At 43.0% G+C, this 22,152-nt stretch overlaps 2 protein-coding genes across 7 annotated transcripts in view; one reads left to right on the top strand and one right to left on the bottom strand.

Moving 5' to 3' along the window:
* The window catches only part of ints1 (integrator complex subunit 1), a 29,659-nt gene extending 25,025 nt beyond the window's left edge, over positions 1–4,634 (bottom strand). For 4 of the 5 annotated variants that reach the window (XM_062532966.1, XM_062532968.1, XM_062532969.1 and 1 more), the window contains exons 1-9: positions 4,484–4,608; positions 3,938–4,020; positions 3,561–3,848; positions 3,176–3,372; positions 2,949–3,086; positions 2,558–2,717; positions 2,368–2,473; positions 1,750–1,936; positions 1,100–1,245 (exon numbers count right to left, since the gene is read on the bottom strand). In XM_062532966.1, the coding sequence (XP_062388950.1) occupies positions 1,100–1,245; positions 1,750–1,936; positions 2,368–2,473; positions 2,558–2,717; positions 2,949–3,086; positions 3,176–3,372; positions 3,561–3,848; positions 3,938–3,992 (1,277 nt within the window). In that variant the 5' untranslated portion in view covers positions 3,993–4,020; positions 4,484–4,608. Of the gene's footprint in view, positions 1–1,099; positions 1,246–1,749; positions 1,937–2,367; positions 2,474–2,557; positions 2,718–2,948; positions 3,087–3,175; positions 3,373–3,560; positions 3,849–3,937; positions 4,021–4,483 lie in introns of all 5 variants that reach the window. The other variant, XM_062532967.1, reaches the window with a different exon arrangement.
* Positions 4,635–7,250: 2,616 nt separating this feature from the next.
* Positions 7,251–21,990, top strand: mafk (v-maf avian musculoaponeurotic fibrosarcoma oncogene homolog K). Of its 2 annotated transcripts, none has more exons than XM_062532964.1 (3): positions 7,251–7,389; positions 16,406–16,485; positions 16,854–21,990. In XM_062532964.1, the coding sequence occupies exons 2-3, from the start codon at positions 16,441–16,443 to the stop codon at positions 17,328–17,330; spliced, it is 522 nt and encodes a 173-aa protein (XP_062388948.1). In that variant the 5' UTR covers positions 7,251–7,389; positions 16,406–16,440; the 3' UTR covers positions 17,331–21,990. The 2 variants fall into 2 exon arrangements, with proteins under 2 accessions (XP_062388948.1, XP_062388949.1); XM_062532965.1 differs by lacking the exon at positions 7,251–7,389 and adding an exon at positions 15,881–16,190.
* The last annotated feature ends 162 nt before the right edge of the window (positions 21,991–22,152 follow it).

Here is a 22,152-nt window from a genome sequence, read left to right as displayed (position 1 = left end):
GTCTCAAACATGCTCTTTATTTTGAAACGTAACTTTCCAGAACAGAAGAATTTCAATCAATCTAAATGCTTAGCTATTTGTTTAATCTGAATACGAGTGAAGAAGCACGCAGCGAGGTGCAGGGTGAACGCGCAACATGCGAAAACAAAATTTCATTTAATGAAGTCAGTGGACAGCGCTGGTTCGCAAATTCCAAGCTAGTCCCTAAAACACATGTTGTCATTCAAACAACGGACATAGGCTTATGGTGATAATTAAAACACGACTTCTTTTAAACAGGCCTGACATCAAACAGGCAATTTACGCACAAAGAACTGTGAAAAGTAAAACACGAGTTTCAAACATAGCGTGCATTTTATTTAGGAACGCAATCTTTATATTAGCATGATTAGTTTCGTGGTGCCGTCTTGTACTCTTTGCATGCAGAGACACGGTAGCCTACCCTCGTTAGTTGTTACAGATCAGGCATGTGGGCTTTGCATTAATACAATTAGGGATGATGAAGGCATAGTTCTCTGTCCATTCATCATTTAAGATCCTGTTTTCTCTGTTAACTTTTCTCTTCAGATTTTTTGATAGTGGCATCTTTTGACAGCTAACAACGCGTGGAAATGTTTTTCTGGTGTTTTTTTTTTAAACACACAGGCATATAATAGCGCCCCCAATGACCAGTCAACAAATTTAACCTACATCAGCCTGCTGGAATGTCTCTGCTCTGACATTTCAAGAGTGCCTATCATTTTTACCTCCTCCGATATTAATTAATTAAATTAGCCATGGTTTTGGTTGTGAACTTGTGGCCCGCTATGTAATGGGTTGGAAAATATCTGGCCCGAGGCCAAACTTAATTGCCGACCCCTGCTGTAGGTGTTTCTAATGGTAGATACATTCTGGACTGTTGAGTTGTATGGCTATTATTATTATTATGACAATGCCCTATTGTTAATATTTTGTCAAAGTGATTTGGTCTAATACTGTTTTTAATGTAGGCTATATGACTATTTTAAACTGCTCATTTGTCACTATTGTATGCCAATAGGATTTATAAACACAAAGCTATTTCTGGGGAATGTGACCCTGTGAGAGTATCCATCCTGACCTGACACATAGCATGTAGTGGTTGAGGAGCACTTTGGGCTTGAGGCGGATCTTGATGAGGTTGGAGACCACCTCCATGTCGTCAGCGCCGTGTGTCTTGCAGTTCATGCACAGAGACATGAGCAGGTCCTGAGCTGGACGCGTCAACTGAAAGAATTAAGAGGAATGTCTAGTCAACAACACAATATACAACCATAGAGCCTCGCCCGGAGTGGACACCCACAGACGGATGGACAGAGGGTGGGGCCACCAGACCAGAGTCATAATTAATGCAGCTTAAACAACATATTATTCTGTTAGATTAAAAAATAACATTTACAGTAATTTCCTGCATATAAGCCGCATTGTGTATAAGCCGCAGGACAGCGTTATATGCAAGTTAAAAGAACCAAAACCATATTGATACCATATTAACTGTCCTAGTGTACTAACCTCATGGCTGAAGAAATTTTCGCAAAATCAATGTAGGCCAAAGTCTAATAGTCTAATAGTCTGGAAATTACGGTAGCTGTTTAGCTGTTTTTTAAGTACATTTTTAATTGCACTCAAATTATTCCCATTTGGAACTGAAGGCTATAACTGCAGCAGATAAAGAATTCTAAATAGAACCTTTGCATCTGCAACGAGCTTTCGTCGACACCCCTCACTCACCTTAGGGTTCTGTAGCCACATCTCCAGCCTCTGGATAGCCATCAGACGAACCTCCTTGTATCCGCAGGTGGCGGTCAGCAGCCTCAGCAGGTTCCTGGACACGTTGTCCATCGGCTGCCGGCGGTTCAGCTGGTCTCGCAGTACGTCCAGCACATACTCCTCCACGCTCTCAGCCAACTCTTCATACCTGCAACAGAACAGTAACTGAGTAAAGCCTAATTCACAACAAAGATCCGTGACGAGACAAAACCGTTGCAGGAGTTGCAGCGGTGTGAATTAACTGTTGCACGTCGTTGCAAGCCGTCTCAAAGCATTCAACATGTCTAGTCGCAGTTGCAAGGTATTAGGACATCGCAGCTCATCTCGTCGCGAATCTTTGGTCTGAACCTCACTTAACACAGAACATACGACACATTACAGTCACACATGGCATTGTCATCACACATGACAGCGACACAACAGCCTGCACCAGTTAATGTGATACACATCTGCGCCTAACCTTGGGCATGGCTATGCTTTTAGGATCTCAACACAAGATACACAAAATAGGCAATGTCCCTTAAACCAGTAGAGAAAACTGCTGCATCCTGAACACAAGACTAGAATATGGTGACGTACCTGGGCATCACCTGTTCGTCGTCCTCTGGGCTGAGTTTGTCCTCGGCGATCAGTAGCTCCGCCTGGCTGTCATCTTCGTCTGGGGTGGAGGGGTGCGGGCTATTCCCTGAAAAACAGCATCGATCAAGACGTTCAGTCTCCGCGCAGCACCTGTGTTAAACATGACCTCTGTGTGACCTGTAAATCATACCTGCGCTGAGGTCACCTCCCGAACGGCCTGTGTCTGCCTGTAGCAGCATGCTCTTGGGGGGCATCTTGGTGCTGAAGGCCGTCTGGATGTTGTCCACAAACGTCTTGCAATGGGAACTGTCCACCCATATACGCTCTCCCAATGAATCTTCAATGTACACCTGCCCAAACACAACCAAAAGCATTTGTGCGCATGTCCTATTGCATAACCCACTGATAAGCTTCAATAAGCTTAATTTAGGACATTTATTGTTAACCACTTTTGATCATCTCTCAAAAACTAAAGAAAAAATCCAGACAGACAGATAGACAAAATGATCCTTTGATTGAAAGGATTATGTGTAGAAGACACCTGAGACTATCTCTCTGCAGCAAATGAAAGAGTTTCTCACTTTGACAAAGATCTCTGGCCAGTTTTCATCCTCTTCGTAAGCTGCCATCAGGAGGTTGCAGGCCAGCACGGACACCAAGCTGTTCCCTTTGGCTTTGAAATTGATGGAGGCATCTCTTCTCAGAAGGCTGCACAACGCCTGTCCATCACAAATACAAAACCCTTCAACTCCCTGTTCAAAAGAGTCAGAAACACTGCACAAGACAAGATAAAACAATAAATGCTCACCTCAATCACACCCTCAGTGGCAAAGACATTTGGCTTGATTTTGGCCAGGAACATGAGACTGAGATAGAGTGTGATGTCCGGTTTGGCCCGGTTCAGCTTGAGCTGCTTGACGGCACCACAGAGCACGCCCTCGATGCGGTCATCATTTCCCTCGGCCTCAGCAGCCTCAATCTCATCCAGCAGCACAGCAGGTGGGACTGGAGAATCAAAAGACATCAGAATCACCAACATCTCCACAACACGTCTATGCAATACTCAAGTCAGTGACTCTTCCAAAGCTGTTCAGCATGCCTTGACTGTGGTTACAGTGCAAACACATTTGAACATATTGATTTTCAAAGTAAGAGTCTTCAAAAGCAATGACAGTGGGTTCATACTGATTTACCTTCAATGGGCACAACAGATGGCTCCTTGATTGATGGTGAAATAGCTCTCTTGTCAACTGCTGCAACATCAGCCAGGCGTCCAAGTGCACTTATGGGTGGTGTAGAGGAGAGCTTTGGGCGCTTAGCCAAGCTGGACAGACCAGAGGAGGATGGAATAGCAGAGGAGGTTTCTCTCTTGCGGTCAGACGGCAAGCCTGCTGCTGTTGGCTTCAGCAGGGCAGGTGCTTTGGGCTCAGTGCCTTGACTTTTTGAACCGAGGGCAATGAAGTCCCCAGGAGGAGGATGACCTACAAGAGTCAAGCATCTGGAAATCAGTACTTAGCACACTAAAAGTAAATGCTTTACACACTGTCACATGTCACTGACATAGGCCTACCTGAAGGTTTTGCGGCGCTAGGGCGCCGGAGTGCAGTAGGTTTGGGACGATTCATTGTGACACTTCAGCATTCACTGGTTTGTCTGTGATATAGATGGCAGACAGTTACAATACAGACAACAAAACGCATATTCAGACTCAGACGATGACTTTATTAACTGAAATAAAGTCATTACTGCTTTACTATACATTGGTAACTAACTGTCTAGGGCTTAAATGAGCTACTCTTCAGTAGGCTACTACTTGAGAGCCTACTTCCACTGAGCTGCCAGCTAGCCTGAAAGGTATCCTAGCCAACTTCAACTGTAAGAGCCAGTCGAGCTATCGTCAATGTTATTTTCCCAAATAACGAGTGATGTAAAACATACACGGCATCTAACCAAAGATATAGTGTAGCTTATTTGCTATTATCTGTGAGGACAGTTGACTGTGACGACTTTCATTCAACTCAAGTAGCTTAAATTGGCTAGGATAGCTAGCTAAAGACAACGCTAACGTTCACTCAAAACATATGAGGGGCATTTCACCCCGGCGAAAAAACTTAACTGGTTTCGACCTTCATATATTTTCTTGTTAAATGCCCGTGTAAGAAATACAGATACAAAGTTCGCTGCGTGAATTGTGTAAATGTATCAAACAAAATGCAAGATTACATTGTTTCTCACTGTGCTTCCATGTTTTTTCTCCAGACCGGAAATTATGTCGGCTATTCAGAGAGGAAGTCCCGCCCCTTGATTGACTACATTCAGGAGAGTTATTTGATTTCACAGCACAGTACAGTTCTTTTGCTTCTCTCTGCATTTACAATGTTCTAACAAACCAAGTTTGTACTTGAACATTGGTTTGTTCTTTAAAAGTGTGATATATCCATATGGATGGCTGGAAATATCACATATTCTACATTACTTTTAGTAGTCCATTGCTGAGATTTGTCTTCATCCTCTTTTGTTTGTTTTTATGTTTGCTTAAACACATTTTCGTTTTTACAGCTATGTTTTCAGACAGTTAGAATGCTTTTTCAGCATGTTCAGAATCAGATACCATGCCTCTGGCTGACTGAATGCAAGACTCTGGGTGGCACTGTTTCGTTCGAAAGTACAGACCAATTCCAAGAATCCTCACATTACAAAATGATGTCAGACATGGAAACAGACATTACTGCTCCTGCCAGACAAAAGAAAACAGAACTCTTACCCAGAGAAGAACACCACAAAGCACACACTGTAGGACTCACCCTGAAAACAACATGTGCTTGAATCCAAACCCCAGAGCAAGAGTAATGTGGCCCTAGTTACAGTTGCTATGCCATGAGAAGTGCCTCACTGTGAATTGACAGCAGCACATTGATTTTTATTTCTTCTATGAAGTCATTTCAAAAGATCTCAGAGGTTCAATAACATTAATCATTATTCATTATATTTGCATATTATACCATACTGATCTTACAGAACTACATGTCTTTACAGCTTTCAGCAGGGATAATAAAATGATTTAAAGGGGTTTTCAGGAATATTGCATCACAGCCCAAGACTCGTGATCTGCCAATATTTGGATGCACATGGGTATACAGAAATTACTACTTCACCATCTGTACGCATGCCATGACAACCTGCCAACTTGTTATATAAACTGTTTTTCATATTAAACATATTTTGGTGAGGTCATGGAATGCTTAGTCAATGCTCCAAATATAAATCCTGTCTCACAAGCAAAGTCTATGAAGCTGCAAACACATTTTGCCATTAGCTTTTCCCCACAAAACCACATATAGGGAGCTGTGACTTCGTAATGACGATAATAACAATTGTGTCACACCTTTTTCTCTCATAGCTGAGGGATACAGCAGGGACAGAAAAGGAGATTTATTTCAGGTTGTTCTTGAATCAGGGAAAATTAAGCAGGGCCCTGATGTTATGTTGTCCTTGAGGTTCAATATCATTGTCCAGTTCCTGTTGTTACTGTATTTTTCAAGAGTAGCCGGGTTATATTGTAAATAAAAATGGATAACTCCTTTCTACTTATTTACTGTACTGTAAAACACAGCCCATTTATGAATCTTCAGGGTTTAAGGATGTCTTCCTCTTTACATGAAGTGTAGTTAGATAATCAGACTTGAATTAATACCAAAAACCATACAAAGACACTCAGTGTTGTTAGAGTAAATTATCCCTCTTTGTCTGATAATAAATAAAGCCTCTTTTTCCTCTGACTGAAACATTCATCCACCATGCCACTAGTAGCAACGGGGTATGAAGAAGATTCAGCTTGAAAATAAAATAATAATAAAAAGACGATACAAGTTGTGATAAACTGTGGTTCTATAGGCCTATTTGTAAACTAAAACAATTCTGCCTGAGTACAGATTTGATTAACTGCGGCAATTTAAATTCCCAAAGTGTTAGTGATAGCATCTCTAGTCTCTTTTTTTACAATAGACCTCATGGAGTATGCTATATTCCAAGTTTCATTTTTACCACAAATCACAGAAACACAACCTTGAATCATTACTCATCAGCTTGTAAAAACACACTCGCTTTCAACTGTCAGTGTGGTGCACATGAGTGGTCACAGCTTACAACAATTAGATCTGTATGGCCCCTGAGATATTCCTGTGGTGAGTCATAACATTGGTTTCCATTGGAAGAAAGTCCACCTGGATATATGTCCATTAGAGTAAATACAACTCATGTTAGTCAGTTCCGCTGGGAGGAAATAGTAGGAGTTGTTACTTTATTTTGAAGGATAAATAAACTTTTCACTTTTCACAGCCAAACCAATCAGAGCAGTCTGAGGTCATGAATTTTAGAAAATATACTGTAGTCCCTATTGGAGAAAGGAGCCTGTAAAATTCCAACAGACAGAGGGCGCACTTTTGAAATCTATGTAGCCTATTTGTGTGATGCAGCATATTTTAACAAACAGAGCTTATGACCTTAACAAACCTGTTCATACTCTGTTTCGATTTTTATTAATTTAATTGTAGGCTAGTGTAGCCTACTAATACAGTTTATTCAACAAACTAGCTTGCCTATCAAGGGTCCTTGTACCAAAACCCTTATCACTTTGCCGGCTAACGACACGGACACTTGTTGAAATGAACGCAGATCACATAGTACATTTCTCAAACGACAGATTAATTTAGCTAACTCTTCAAAAGTATTCAGTTGCGTCTATTTCTGGCCTCCTCTAGTTTCCCGCCTGGCTGACGTCAGCAGAAAGTTATTTTCATGAATGGAGGGGGCGGTCACGAGGAATTGGTGACGTGAGTGCTTGCGGAAGCAGAGAGTGGAATGTTGATACATTGTTGTTGTTTTGTAGTTAATTTAGTACTGGGATACATTTCGGTTCGATTGAGGCACACTTTCCCCGACTGCCACAAGACACACCAACCTGTTACTATAGGATACTTCTGAACATTTGCGCATTCCCGACAGAAATTCCGCGTTCACAAGGTAAGGTGTACGAGCATTTTCGGAGATGTTTTGAAATTCCTATCGAAATTGCTGATGTTCTCATATGATGACGGATCTACGCATGTAGATGGTGGAATAGATAGCGTAGGCTACGTTAACTAAGCCCTCCATATATTTTCTCAATTAGCCTAAGACCTTCGAACAGTGTCTTGAAAAGTCAGACAAACTAGTAAAATTGTTGAACGGCAAATGTGTTTTAATAAATAAGGCTACGAATAAGAGGAAACTGGACACGTGTTGAGCACTGGCTGGCTGAGGACACAAACAAGCGTATCTGCAAAATGTTATCGTTGAAAAATATATAGGCTTATGACAGAAGATGAAATAAGTTGTCTACAAGGCGGTTGGCTTTAACTAGACTTAAAATGTGCGTTTTGGGTTTATAATTAGGCTAGACAAGTCTAGCCCACTCTCGCGTTTAATTAGAAGCATGAGAGGAACTGTCAGATAGCGAATGACTGAAATTACCATTTTTTGAAAAATACCATTTTACATTTTATTCTAGGCTACTTGGCCAACTTCGCTGTTTACTCCGCCATATAGCCTACTGCCTACCAGTCTTAAATATTACGACATAAGGAAACAACACGTGGTCTGCATTTTAGAATACTGGGACAAAGGGCACGATGTGTGAGTAGACCACCAAGAAGAAAACGCAGATTGACTGCTCAGCAAAAAAAGAAAATATGTTTACTCACAATACCTTTTCTACAGTAAGGGCATTGTGGTACGTCGTGCGTCTCAAGATAGTTTTGCTAACATTAGTGAAGTGACGTTATGTTAACCACCCAGTCTGCCCAAACATCCTGAAAAGGCGCGGAATGTCGAAATTTTTGCACTGGGAATGACAAAATACTTAGGCTACTGCGTCTGTAAGAGGGGCAGATAGCAAGCAATGAAGTGCGAGATTGTATGAACATTTTGGTCGATTTGGTATTAGAAAGCCTACGGCGTAGCCACGTGAAGGGTAGCCTAGACAAACCCACTTCTTCTTCCTCATATTGAATGATGAACTATGTTTCTTAAGTTCACCAATGAACCTTCTTGCAAAATAACCCAACCTTCCCCATCCCGCTGTTGCCCGTTGTTGAGTGATGGAGTGAAACGTATGGAAGGCTATGTCTGCAGCGGTGCAGCCTGTGTGGTATTAAATCAATTATTTCACAGTCAAAGTCAAGCAATATGTGGTCATTATTCAGACACATGGTAATGTCCAGTTTGGTCTGGCTAAGTTGTATTTGTCCTATTGCTGTGCTACGCCCTCATAGGAAAGGTGAGTCATAACTGGGTAATGTGATTCATTTCCACTGTGGATGATAAAAGGCCTGTCAATGGGCTCATGTACAGTTGCAAGAATGTTTTTGGAGCCTTTGGCTTTATCTGGATCTTTGCAGAACATTTTGATTAGGTGATCTTAATTTAACACCATAGCATTGGAGAGAGGACTATCATTACTCATGCAAACTGATGTACTTTCAACAACTATGTGGAATAGATTGTTTAAACATTCACCGTTCATGATGGAAAAACTGTTGGATATTGAACTCTTGCTGCCATGGTCCAAAGAGGCATTCACACATTGTGCCATTATTACCAATTGTCTTCACCAACCATGGGAGATGTCAGTTAGGCCTACTGCATTGGAAGGAATTGTGTTCACCCATGATTGTGATCGCCCATGTTAATAATAATAATAATAATAATAAGGTTTAGAGATTTATTTAAGATTTATTTGTAAAGCACCTTTCATACACAGGTTGCTGCGTGTGTTGACAGTCTAGCACTTAAAAACAAATATGAAAAATAGCTTTTGTGTTTCAGGGTTTGATACTGTTGTTGTAATTGAACTATGATTGAAATGTGAAGTCACATACATATTCTTGTAATTCATAGTCATAGTAGCCATTCAAAATCAGGTTGGGGCAAAATTACTGCACATTCACTCCCTTTTGTGCATGAATAGCATAGTTAATGGAAATGACATTTTGCCTTGTATGGGTGCAAATGAGGGGAAACCTTTCCTGATAATGTACCTCCAGGGACCCCGTGGACCCATAATTAGACACCATTATGACATTGAGATAATGCTTTTGAACCAAATGGCCAGAGGATGGACTCGACTGGTCGGCAACCATGTAGAGTATCCTTCTCAAAGTCTGCACAAGGCATATTAGGAAATCTGTCTCCCTCCACGAGCTTAAGACCCGTGAAACCTTAGCCGCTTGCTGTGCTGGCATGGCAGTGAATCCGAGATGGCAAACCTGGAAAAAGCCTGTTGCTGGGGCTGACATTCGTCCCTGGCTTCTCTCTCTCTCTCTCTCTCTCTCTACGCTGCAAGTGATTTTCCTGTTTAAGTGCTGACTGCTCTAGTCTGTAGGTCAGATGAGGTCTTTTTGTATGTACTTGACCTTTGCCTTCTGCTTGATTTTTGTGGAAAATCCTGGAGGAGGCCTTTAAACCACTTATTTTTTTCCTCTTTGCAAGTGAGCTTACTGTACATGGGCTTGTGAAACTGCATCTGAAGCGCGCAACAGCGAGGCTGACTCACGACCGTGTATGAGGTCTCTGTGCCGGTGGTGGTGACCTCCTACACCTTGCGTCTTGTGCACTCGCTCCATAGCTCCAATTAGAAACATGGGGAGGGGGGGGGGGCAGTGGAGCGCCTACACTGCTTTGTCATGAGACTCACACGTGGGACACAGACTGCTGGGGGCTGCCGGGGGTGGATTCATCAGTCTAGCCTTACCCAAGGCCACAACAGTTTGGAGTTGTTGGACTCTCGCCTGCAAACAGACTCGGCTTCTCTGAGACAGAGCAAGTTGCTCTTGAGCTTGCGGCGTTGCTGTGCTGCACCAAGAATGAGAGTGAGGGCTGTAACCACAAGAACACGATACCTAGAAGATGGTAACGTTGTAAAGATTGAGGTTAGATCTGCATATTTGGGAGAGTGATGCAGTTGCACTCATAGTGCTGCTTGTGGTTTTCGAGAGTGCGTTTTGAAAGTGAACGATTTGGGGGTGGCTGGCAAGTTCATGACTCAAAGTGAAACTCAAGGGAAAATTCCATTCCAGTTGATGCCCACAAAAAGACTCAACGGTTGATATTGAATTTGATTTTCTCTTAACGTTTTAATCAGCCACCACACATCACAAAGAAAAAATATGAACTTGAACATACATTCTCAATATTGCATTAGAATACCAGGACCTAAGTTGTGATAAAGCTGTGTTGAAGGCTAATAATTGGGGGTGAGGTGAGGTCTATGATTGAGTTATATAGGTCTTGAATTAGAAAACAAGCTTGTGGACAGAAAACTCCTCTGTACAGCACTGTAATATTCCTAAATGGATTATGGAGACTGTAGAGCTACTGTGGTCAGCATTAGTGAACCTCACTTTATGTGAGCGCCCCATGGGCATCCACACCACACTATGAGAAGTGCCCAGCCCTTTCCTGCTGCACTTGACCAATTCCTGGATTTGAGAACGATGACCTCGCCACACTGTGGCCAGGGGTGTGGACGAGCTGTCTGGAACGGGGAAAGAGTCTGTTTGGGTGATTTTTGTGCTTAGACATGCACTGGGTACAACAACAGCTGTCCATGCCAGTTTTTACTTGTCAGCCCAGACCAAGAGAAGTGTGTAGACCAGTGCCCACACTCTGACATCACCACATCAATCGGGGTGAAGAAATAAAGACACAGCTACCACTTTTTAACACCGCTGGTCCATTTGATACGTTTATGAGTTTATTTGGTGTCACTTTGCACCCAAGGCATTAGTTGGATATTGAACTCAAGATCACTTGAGTTTAATATAGTAAGCTTGGTTCATTATATTTGATTGTACTTACTGTGTGGTACTGTAGTTGTTTTAACTGGGTTTGGATTTTATCTTTGTACATTTCAAACACTTATTTGTGTCCTAGTTAAGACCCCTGGTTCATTAACCAGTGGGGGATAGATTCCCTATTGTACACTCTGGATGGGTTTGTCTTTGTTTTCTGCATACTTTACATTCCTTTGAATCCCTACGTCCCTAGTTGGAAAGTAGCTTTGCGAAGCTATCTACATCTCCGCCTCCATTAAGAAGGAAAAAAATGTATTCGAAAAAAAAAAAAAATGTTCCGGTGGTCACGCCAGCCATTCCCAAGGTTTGCCGTACTTTTCCTTCCGCCCCGCGAAACAGTGGGATTTTCCAGGAAACGTCAGTACGGGAGGGTGTGATTCCCTGCCGCTTGTCCTCCTTACCCGTAAACACCATGACTCACGGCTCAGCTATGCTCTTCATTTCCTTTACATAATATCCCACCAAATGTGCTGCGCTGTGGAACGGGTGGAGATGCCTCTCTCTCTCTTTCTCTCTCGGTCTCTCCCTTTCCCCCTCTCTCTCTCTAACAAGTTGTGGAGGGGCGGCGGGGATGAAGCAGAGAATTTCAAGTTGGAGTTCATGTCTGTGAGACAGGATTGTAACAGCTGGGTGTGAAGTGGAGCAACGAGTCTGCACTCTGCTGAACCTGCACATCAAAACAGACAGACTGAGGCCGAGAGGGAAAGAGAGAGAGGCAGAAAAAAGAAAGAAATAGAGGAAAACAAACAGCTGGGACAAGCCAACACTTCATTTATCACGGAAACATAAGCATACGGCCCTTTGAAGTATTTGTTTACTTTAACTGAAGGTCTTGCTTCAGTACGCTAGTACCTTCTCATGAAGGAAACACAGGATTTTCTCTGTTAACCCCCCACCCCTCCTTCTCGACCTCTCTCTCTTCTTTTGTGAATTTGAGCAGCTGCCCGAATGAGAAAACAAGTTGGAATCATATTTCACTCAGCATCTTTGGCCTCAAATTCCATCGTTGGGGCGGTACCTCAGGGGCTGTCTTTCTCAGACAGCAAAATTGGAGCTGAAATATGCTGCTAGCATGCCATCAATACCATAGTCTGAGGGAAGTCTCAGAAGATTTCAGTACGGTCAAATGAGTGGCACACACAAAGCAAGCTGTTTTATTAGTGAAGTTTCTAAATGCAATTGAAAAAGAAGCCTCTTGCTCATGTACTGTAGATGGTTTCCCATGGATCCAAGTAGTAACGATAGTAATCAGAATTGTTTACAGGAAGTCCCAGAGTGAGCGTCTTTGCATAAGACCATTAACTTAAGTCATCCACTTCAAGTGCCTTGCCAAGCCCTTTTACAATTAAGCAACAGGCCGTGTCACTATCAGCCACCGTGCTCGTGATATTTTGGAAGGCGGATCCCTTGTTGTCAGAGGTGTTAGTCAGATTGAGAATAGCCCTGCAATACGTCATTTTGATTTCTGTTCGGCCTATCTTTGTTCTTGGTAATAATTAAGCCAAGCGATGCTGGATAGTTCTTTAAAGTGCTGCAGTGTCATATGGCCATTATAAAAAGAGCCCAGACGTGACATGATGAGCAGGCGTGTGTGGAAAGTACTGGTAAGCATCAGGCAGTGTGGCGTTGCTGCTCCGATGATTACAGTAGTCTGGCCTCTGTCGTGTCTGTCTTTCACACTTGTGGGCTCCAGCATCATGACTAACGTCCCCATGACAGACTTTATGGTTTGTTCGTTTGGTTCGTCGCCTCTTCTTCTTTCTCTTTCTCCTCTTCCTCTTTTTCTCCCCCCCCCCCCCCCCCCACTGTGGGAAAATGTGGCGGGTCAAAGCAGAAACATACTTGATCAGATGTGTCAATGTTCACATAAGTTTTATAGTGTCTGGGCTTCATTTTATGACATGTCTTTCATATTAATGCTTGCTTTGATTTCCACTCATATTTGCTGTGTTTGGACAAACAGCGGCTGTGAATTCCAGGCACAGAGAGCACAGGAGTCATGGCAATGGGTTTACTGCTTCCCCCCCAACCCCCGGTGCCAACACTGAGGACATTATGTTGTAGGAATTATGTATGCAGGTCTCCAAATGGAAAGTGGGGCCCCTTTCTCTTTTCTCAGTGTATGTGTGTGTGTGTGTGGCATTGAGGAATGCGGTCCTGTTATCCACACTCGGCATACCTCTCCATATGCCTTCAAGTGAGGTGGACTCACTGACATGTTTCTTTATTCCTCTGTTTTTGTCTGGTCCCCTCCACTGAAGGAAGTCAAATGCCCTGAGACAGCATGCAGCATAAGAGGAGCAGTGGGAGAAGTGCAGCCAAAGGCCGCGCTGATGGGCTGAGTGCTACACGCCTCCAAGCAATGGTGGTTGTTGTTCTGGTTGGCAGTCAGGGTGTGGGTAAGGGGGGTGGGTAGATAATGAACAGGAGTCCTTGACTGTGGTGTATTAATGCCCTTCCTCTCTTACTTTTGCGGGTGGGGTAGCTCCTACAAATTCCCTACAGGGTTCACATCAGTAGTAGCCTATGCTGATGTGGTGGAAAAAGAGAGCACATGGGAAAGGAATTTTGAAGGAAATACGTGGTGCTGTTGGTGGAAGAGGTGGAGGTCCAGCCAAGCTGAGAGACCGGAGGCCCCCCGAGTGCGCATGAGGAGGAGGAGGGGGGTGTGGGGGGCTTTTTCCTCCCGATTCCGAGGCCCTCCCTGGAAGGGCGGCCTGGGTCTCCCCCCTCCGACACAGCCTCTCTGAAATGCTGCAGTCCCAGCCAAGTCGCTCTCGAGGAATGTCGCTTTCCCTTCCGTACGCGCTGGCCCTGCGTCGTGCGTCACCAAGATGCAGCGCGCTCCCCCAAGGGACCAAACCCTTTCCCATGTTTGGGCTCGGAACATACTTTTGGGACTTAAAAAAGGTCCCTGAACACGTTCCTGAAATCACGTAGTGGAACATGTTACATGATAATATTCCATCCACCTGCTGAATGCACTTGAACTGTTGTTTTAAATATGTCGGCTTTGTCAGGGGTTAAAATGTCACGTTTACAGTTCTCTATGGGTTTTCCCTTGTTCAGCTCCGCTGATGTAAAGAGTCTAAATGAATCCCACTTTGAGGAAGGAGAACCAGTGTAGGTTAATATAGTGTGAGTCATCCAACATGAATGTGTGTTTGGCATTTGGTATTTGAGCGTCTTGTGGGTTTTGCCTTTTGAGGATCCTCACCCCATAGTCATCAGTCCAGTCATGACAAAACCGTTGCAAAGCCTTGCTGCACCTCCGGTGCGGTTAGTAAAAGTCAAACCACAAGAGTGACTGCAAACTTCTCACACTGAGTGCACTCAGGTCAAGGGTCCGGGTAGGCAGCATGCCCCGAATGAATTGTTTGGACCACGTCACTAATACTTCTGCTGCTGAACAGAATTTTGTTAAGACGTCTGAAGTAAAGGCTGATTATAGTTTTTTTCCCCCCTTCCTCTGTGTAGTTTCCTTGTTCTTACTCTGGTTGTACCGCAATCTATTTTAATCCTGTGGAGTCATTGTACATAAATAGAACAGAGAGAACAGAGACCTGTATTGCGTAGTACAGACTTAACTACGAAACAATCCCGGTGTGCCGGTCGGAGAAAGTGTGGCTTATGGTTGAGGCTGTAGTGTTTTGCTTCCTAATGAGGTATCACTTATCGCATTTCCACTTAAATTGTGTCGTTGGCAGAATTTTGTGTCAGCACACTGAGCTAAATATAACCTGGAGAGTTAAATAAGGGCATGGAGCGAGCCAGGAAAGCCCAGTGTAATAGGATCCAGCCCGTCAGCCTCAGTTCTAAACCTGATAGAGTGCATTGTCTAAATGCTAAAATACAACAGTGACTGTGTAAGGGAAACTATTCGTCTGTGAGACTTGACCTTCTGGAATTTTCCACATATCTGTCACAAGACATAAAAGTACTGTATTAGCCTACAGTTTGGGTTTAGGCCCATCTTATAAGATAACGTCTAAGGGCTGTTCAGCTAACTTGCGTGGTTTACTGCTGGGGTTGTTCAGGTAACTTTGTTTAAACAGAAAACACCCACTTAAATAAACAGTGTCAGTGAGTGGTAGCTGAAGTTTCTTGTTCACCCACAGCTTACTAGTTCTTTAGAATCACATGTGTGGGTTGAGCACAGAGCTGGATACAACATCACATCTATTTAAGGTCAACGAGGCCTTCATGAATATTTCCAAGCCCACTTGGTCGACTGGCATTTCTCTTTCATGTGACCATACTCTTATCTGCTCACTGCTGTTCTCTCCCTCTCTCTGTTTCTCCCCCTCCTCTCTAAACACACACACACACACACACACACACACACACACACACACACACACACACACACACACACACACACACACACACACACACACACACACAGTGCTCCTCAGATCATGCCACTTGTGTAGTTTCCACACCATGTGTGTGGCAAGCCTGGGGATTATGAATGAAGCTTGTTTACCATTCGGGCCCCAGCCATGTGACTCCCACTCCCACACCCATTTGCGGAGCGTCGCCATGGCAGCAGCCTTGTGCAGAGTTCACGGGGGTGCTCGCTGACGCTGTCAAGCGACTCCTGAAATGGTGCCTGGGGACAGCGTGCCTTTTCACAGATGCACAGCGAGAGGCTCTCTCTTTTTGGCCGAGGCAATGGTCTCGCGACCGCCGTCTTCCCGCTGTATACAGATTGGCCTCCGAAAAAAAAAACGTCAGGGCAAAAAATAGCCGGCGGATCTGAATAGCTAAGCAGAGAGATCAGACAAAGCCCCGTGGCGAGGCTGACCCGTTTCTATTATTGCTTTCTCACAACGGTCTAGTGAACTACTTTGTGAGAGCGCTCCCTCAGCAAGTAAACAAGGGCAGTCCTTGTCTAGCTGGCATTTTGTAAGCTTTGACTGACCTCTGCTGGTATGTAGAAGTGTTGCAGGATTTATGGCTTGTTCTTGGTGAAGTCAGCTTCAGACGTAGCTGTCAAGTGCACTGAAGGCCATTGGATATGAAATTTGCATGCTGAGACATGTGTTCGATAATGTTTTCACTTTTAAGCAGGGTGATACTGTTGCTAAGCTGTCTTTTTTAAAGATTTGACCTGACATGCTTCTCTTTCTTTCTTCCTCTTTCAGTCAGTATTTTTGGAGGACTGTGGCCAGTTGTGTTTATGCAGGGCATGACGACTAATTTTAAAGCCAGCAAAGCTTTAAAGGTAAGTCGGTGTTCACGCAATTCTGCCGTGCAATGACGCCTGTTCTTTTGTAACCACTATGTTCATCTCTTTTTCACTGGAATGCTGTCCCAGACATCCAATAATCTCTTTTGGTAACTTTATTTTGATATTGCATCATGTTGTTAATGTTCATATTCAATAAACTGGCAGTAAGTAGGCCCCTACTACTCATTATGAAGTACCGGTACTATTAATAAAAGTAATACTCTTAAATAAGAGGGATACTGCACAAAATGCATTTTTGTCTGTTTCCTTATTCTGGTTGTTATCCCCTTCGTCTCTCTCTCTCTCTCTCTTGCTCACTCTCTCTTTCTTTCCTCCTTGCCCTCCTGTCCATCCACTCTCAGGTAAAGAAGGAGGCGGGTGAGAATGCGCCGGTGCTTAGCGACGACGAGCTGGTGGCCATGTCCGTGCGGGAGCTCAACCAGCACCTGCGCGGGCTGACCAAGGACGACGTGGTGCGGCTGAAGCAGCGGCGGCGCACGCTCAAGAACCGCGGCTACGCCGCCAGCTGCCGCATCAAGCGCGTGACGCAGAAGGAGGAGCTGGAGCGCCAGAAGCAGGACCTGCAGCAGGAGGTGGACAAGCTGGCGCGCGAGAACGCCAGCATGCGGCTGGAGCTGGACGCGCTGCGCGCCAAGTACGAGGCGCTCCAGTGCTTCGCCCGCACCGTCACCCGCGCCGGGGTGACCGCCGCCGGCGGGGGCGGCAAGATGCCCGGAGGAGGAATGGGCGCCGCCGCCACCAGCGTCATCACCATCATCAAGTCGACCAACAACCACGGCAGCCCGCCGCCCGCCACTCCCTTCTCTGCGCCGTCCTAGTGGCCGGACAGGGGTGGGGTGGCACAGGTGGAGGACGTAGCACGCGTTCTTCATCTGGTCGCCTGACTACCAGTTCTGAACCCAAAATGACCGGACTGTGGCTCGGGCCTGACCCCCCACCCGTGCTGAGGAGGTCGCTCAGTAACAGGACTGCAGGGTGGGCGGGAGGTACTGTGGCCATGCCTCTGTGTGATTTACCTTAAGGCTGCATACACTTCTCTGTGTGTCTCTCTCCCTCTCTCTCCCTCTCTCTCTCTCTCTCTCTCTCTCTCTCTCTCTCTCTCTCTCTCTCTCTCTCTCTGTCTCTCTCTCTCATTTTACATTATCTGTGCACTGTGCTATGAATCCCCAGCCCCTTCAGGTTCCCAGCACCGGCAGGACACTCTAGTCCCTAATCGGCGACCCTTTCCCCAAACTGAGACTTAGCAGAGTTGAGCACTTGTCCAAGTGTGAGTGAGTACTTGAGACCCATATGACCTACCATGGCAGCACTGCTACAGTATATGACCGCTCTGATACCTGTTTGCTTTTATTTGCATGTTCATCAGAGAGAATATATACATATATATATATATATATATATGTATTAATAATTGTTTCATATAATATATTCTGTATTATAGTTTCAACCATTTTGAGTCTCAGACTGAGAGCCTGATTGAATGACCCTGTGTTTTGAAACACAGATAAATGTTTTCCGTAGACTTCCTAAGACAGTCTTTTTTGTCTTCAGGATTCAAGTATCTTGTGAAAGTACTTTAAGTCATTTGTGAAGTCTTCATCAACCATTTGCTCTCTCAAAGCCGCTATTTGTTTAAGATGGACACAATGCAAGGCCAGTAAATACGATTCAAAAGACCAAGGACAGATTATGTCATGAAAGAAGCACAATTCATTCAGAGTAAGACTCTATATGTAATTTTTGTACAAGAGTAAGACTCTTCATGTAATTGTTTTATCATACAATCCTAACAGTACCCTTTCAGACTTCAAACACCAAGCACCTACTACAGATGTTTGAATGGCACTTATCACTACTGTTTTATTGCAGTACCAAAAGTATGGAAGCACTTCACTTGCAATGCAGGAAAGAATAGCATCTGTCTGAGCATACGTTAGAAACAGCATACAACTTTTTTACGACTTTCTCCCTAATTTCAAGTTTAGTCAGTGGAGACGATTGCCAGGCACATTTTTTATATAGACTAATTATCTTAAAAAGATAAGCACTTCCTTTTTATATGTCCATGTATTCTCTCCAAACTCTCGATCAATGCCATATGTCATGGTAGGTAATCCATATTGGATAAAGCGATGAGGGGAGCAGTCTTGATAAAGCAATGCAATTTTAAATCATGAGCTGTATATTACAGATTTGAAATTATTGCCTCAATATTCTTAACTTCGTTGTTAAAACACAGCGAGGCGCAAAATAGATGCTCCCAGCTGCAACTGTTTCCACTTCACACAGAGAATTCCGTCCAATCAGAAAGCATTCCTACTGCTAGGTCATCACCCAGTGCTGCTGCCGGTGTTGGATACCCTCCTACAATACCTTGTGTGTATTTAAAGCAATTCTTTTGATATCTATGACACAGACTCTTGGGTAAGGACAATCCTGACATGGAAATCAAATGCACAGATTCGTTTTTCTATATATTTTTTTGGTTGTTGATGAGATTGGCTTCCAGGCGGTCGACCTTGGCTTCAAGGTTGTTGACCCAGTTTAACTTCAAAGCAAAAATTGCGATATCAAATCCAAATGTAGGTCAGTCACACTCTGTAAACGAAGAGGCCAGGAGTTTTGCTAGACAGGAATTCAGCCCAGTCTTGGATAACTGAATGGCTGTGTCTTTCAAAGTCAAGTCTAATTCTGTTCTAAGATTTAATGTCTGTCTAGAGAAGGGGCTTTCTTGGCCTTTTAACTGCAAAAAATCCTCACAATTGGCCTTAATATCATCTACTCATTTCATTCCATTTCATTTGACCTGCGTGTGCTTCTATTTCTACTTTCTTAGTCCAACTGCAAAGTCATTGTGCATTGTGCAAACGTTATCTCTTTCCATCCGAAGTTGTTGTTGGGCTTCTCTCTTACCCAAGTGGCCATGACTGTTCCGGTTCCCTCTGGCAAGACGTTTATTTTTTTCTCTTTGCTGTAGAGAGCACCAGAGGGAACCTTGCTGCTGAGTGGTCCTCTGTTGTCTGTCCATGACAGATGGACTCACCGCCATGCTCTTACCATACTCATTTTATATTCCCATGGGATGTTTGTTTTGTTTGTGTCTTTGTTTTGTATGTGCTCTGTATTCCCAAATGTAATTTAGTTTTGTTTGTTGTTGTTATTTTTTTGTTTAGTTTCCATGTCGGTTGCCTCCTTTATATTATTGTTTTTAATTTCTATGTATTTTGTAAATATATATACAATATATTATATATTATTATAGTATATATATATATTGTATGTATATGTATATGTATATATTTATATATTTCTAGGGCATCAAATACTTTGGGGAATGGTGTGTCCTTGTAATCGTCTCCATCATAATTCAGCCGGCTTATCTCCGCAGTTTACTTCTGTCCCCAGTGGAACACAGCAAGTCTATCTGCAGAGTGTTTAACTGCATTTTAGCCATTACATATGAACATGATGGCCGTACAGAAGTTCCCCTTTGTGCACGCTAATCAAACTTTCAGTGTTTACAGTGAATAGAGGCACATGGCTTCTGGAGTAGATGCTTATCTAGTTGTGAATGGTTTCTCTATGTGAGCTGTTATGCTTTCAGTATTTATCAAGACGGGCACTCCTCAAAGCTTTGTCGTGATAGAAGCATTATTTGAGAAGCGAAGAAGAGAATTCTTATTTGTTACTCTTCACTCCAATTCTCATAGCACACAAAGCTTTTAGTGAGCACCACCAGATCAGTGATTGTTGTATTGCATTGATGAGGTTGCATTAACTGGTAGCTGACATTTCAAACTCTCTGTTTGCTGAGTCTGACCTTCAACTGGTGTCATGATTCCTTGTTCACACATTGATTGTGTTTTCCCAAGTTATGAAACGGGGATCAACATGTGATCCAGTCAGAAACGCACGCCAAATCATCATGACCTTGCCTGTGAATTTGACTCATTCTTTCTGTGATCACCAACAGGTGATGAATCATGTGTTTCCTGTGAACAGGGAACGCCATGAATCAGTATGATCACATGCTCTTAGATGATCACACCACCAGTGATCAGTCACACAGGACTTTAAAGCTACAAATATTCCAATACAAAACGGTCTGAAACTTTACTGACACCTGCTGGTTGTGTTAAAATATGCTGTGAACAAGTGGTTTGATGTCAGTATGGTCAAGCAAACCCACTGTATTTTTAGTCTTTTATCTTATTTTATTTTTCTCCTTACTTCAGCACCCACCAAAGCCATATATGTCTCTTCCATGTGCACCCCTTGATATGTTGTACAATGTGAACACGCTTTCCAAAACAGACAAATGACAGAATACACACCATATTATGTTTCATTATGTCCATGTTCAGCTCAGATCCAATACCTATAGTGCTTTCACCTAACAGGATGTTTCCCCGGTCTCCTGTCCTCGCCTTAAGCCAGTGACCGAAGCACAGAAAATGGCTTCTTAACAATATGAATCACGAGATGGGGCAACAGCTGTGAATGCAGAATTTTTTATTTTTCATTTCATTTTTTTGCAGAGGAGCATTGTAATGTGTACAGCTCCACTGGACAAAATGTGTAGACTGATTGTGTTCAATTCACTGCGTTGAAAATGTTTTGTCTCTTCTCATGCCTACTTTCTGACACAGTTGATAGTAAAAGATGCTATCTAAATGATGGGGGTACTTTTTGGTCTTTATCTTCAATGTATGCTGTATGTGGCCATCTTGGCTGAATAGGTTAAATTATTCTATATTTTACATGTGAGAATATTATATCTGTTGAAAGTATATATTATATATGTGCTCTGTCAGTCTTTAAAGCTATGTACCATGAACGCACATAGGAATTTTTAACCCGTGTCTAAATACATTTGCCTATAAAATCATAGAGAAGCTCCATGACATATAAAGTATGCTGCTCCAAATTATTACTTTGTATACATTACAGACTACAATTGAACTGCAATGTGGAGGATGTTTTGTAATTAATAGTAGTGCCTATAAGCATTGAGTTTGTGATCGTTCTAGTACTGTATAAATGGGACATTCTGGTTGGGCTCTAAAAACCTTATTTTTAATGGACAACCACAATAATTTGTGTAGTTTTAGATAGCCATCAGAAGGTATAATTGTTTTTGATCAGATTTATTTTAAATAACTGTAAATACAGACAACTCAAGAGGCAGCAAACCTTTGGTCAACACACCTTCTTGTGATTTACTTCATTAATCTGTATGTATTTTATTTGAACTTTTGATATTTATTTTTGCTGATTTATTTTTGTTTTACTTTCAACCTCTAAATTATTTTATTTACATCCATTTATTTACATAGTTTGTCGATGAACTACCCTCATGTACAAATGAAATCGATCTCTTCTCCATTCTGGCTGAATAGAAAGGAGGTAAATTATTCCTGTAAATAGTCTGCTGTGTCTGTTTTGTACTTTTAAATAAAGCTTTTTTCCTCTTTCTCATTTAAACCTGGCATGTGCATTGTTAATTGCTTATATACACTTATTTTAAAGCAGACACACACACACACATACACACACACACACACACACACACACACGCGCCATTGCCAATTGATTTGCTCAATTTATTTATTAAGTGCACCCTTTATGTTTGTAAAAAAC

This window comes from Sardina pilchardus, chromosome 3, assembly GCF_963854185.1.
Source record: "Sardina pilchardus chromosome 3, fSarPil1.1, whole genome shotgun sequence".
NCBI lineage: Eukaryota > Metazoa > Chordata > Actinopteri > Clupeiformes > Clupeidae > Sardina > Sardina pilchardus.
The sequence above is the reverse complement of the archived record's forward strand: the minus strand, read 5'-3'. Positions and strand labels throughout refer to the sequence as shown.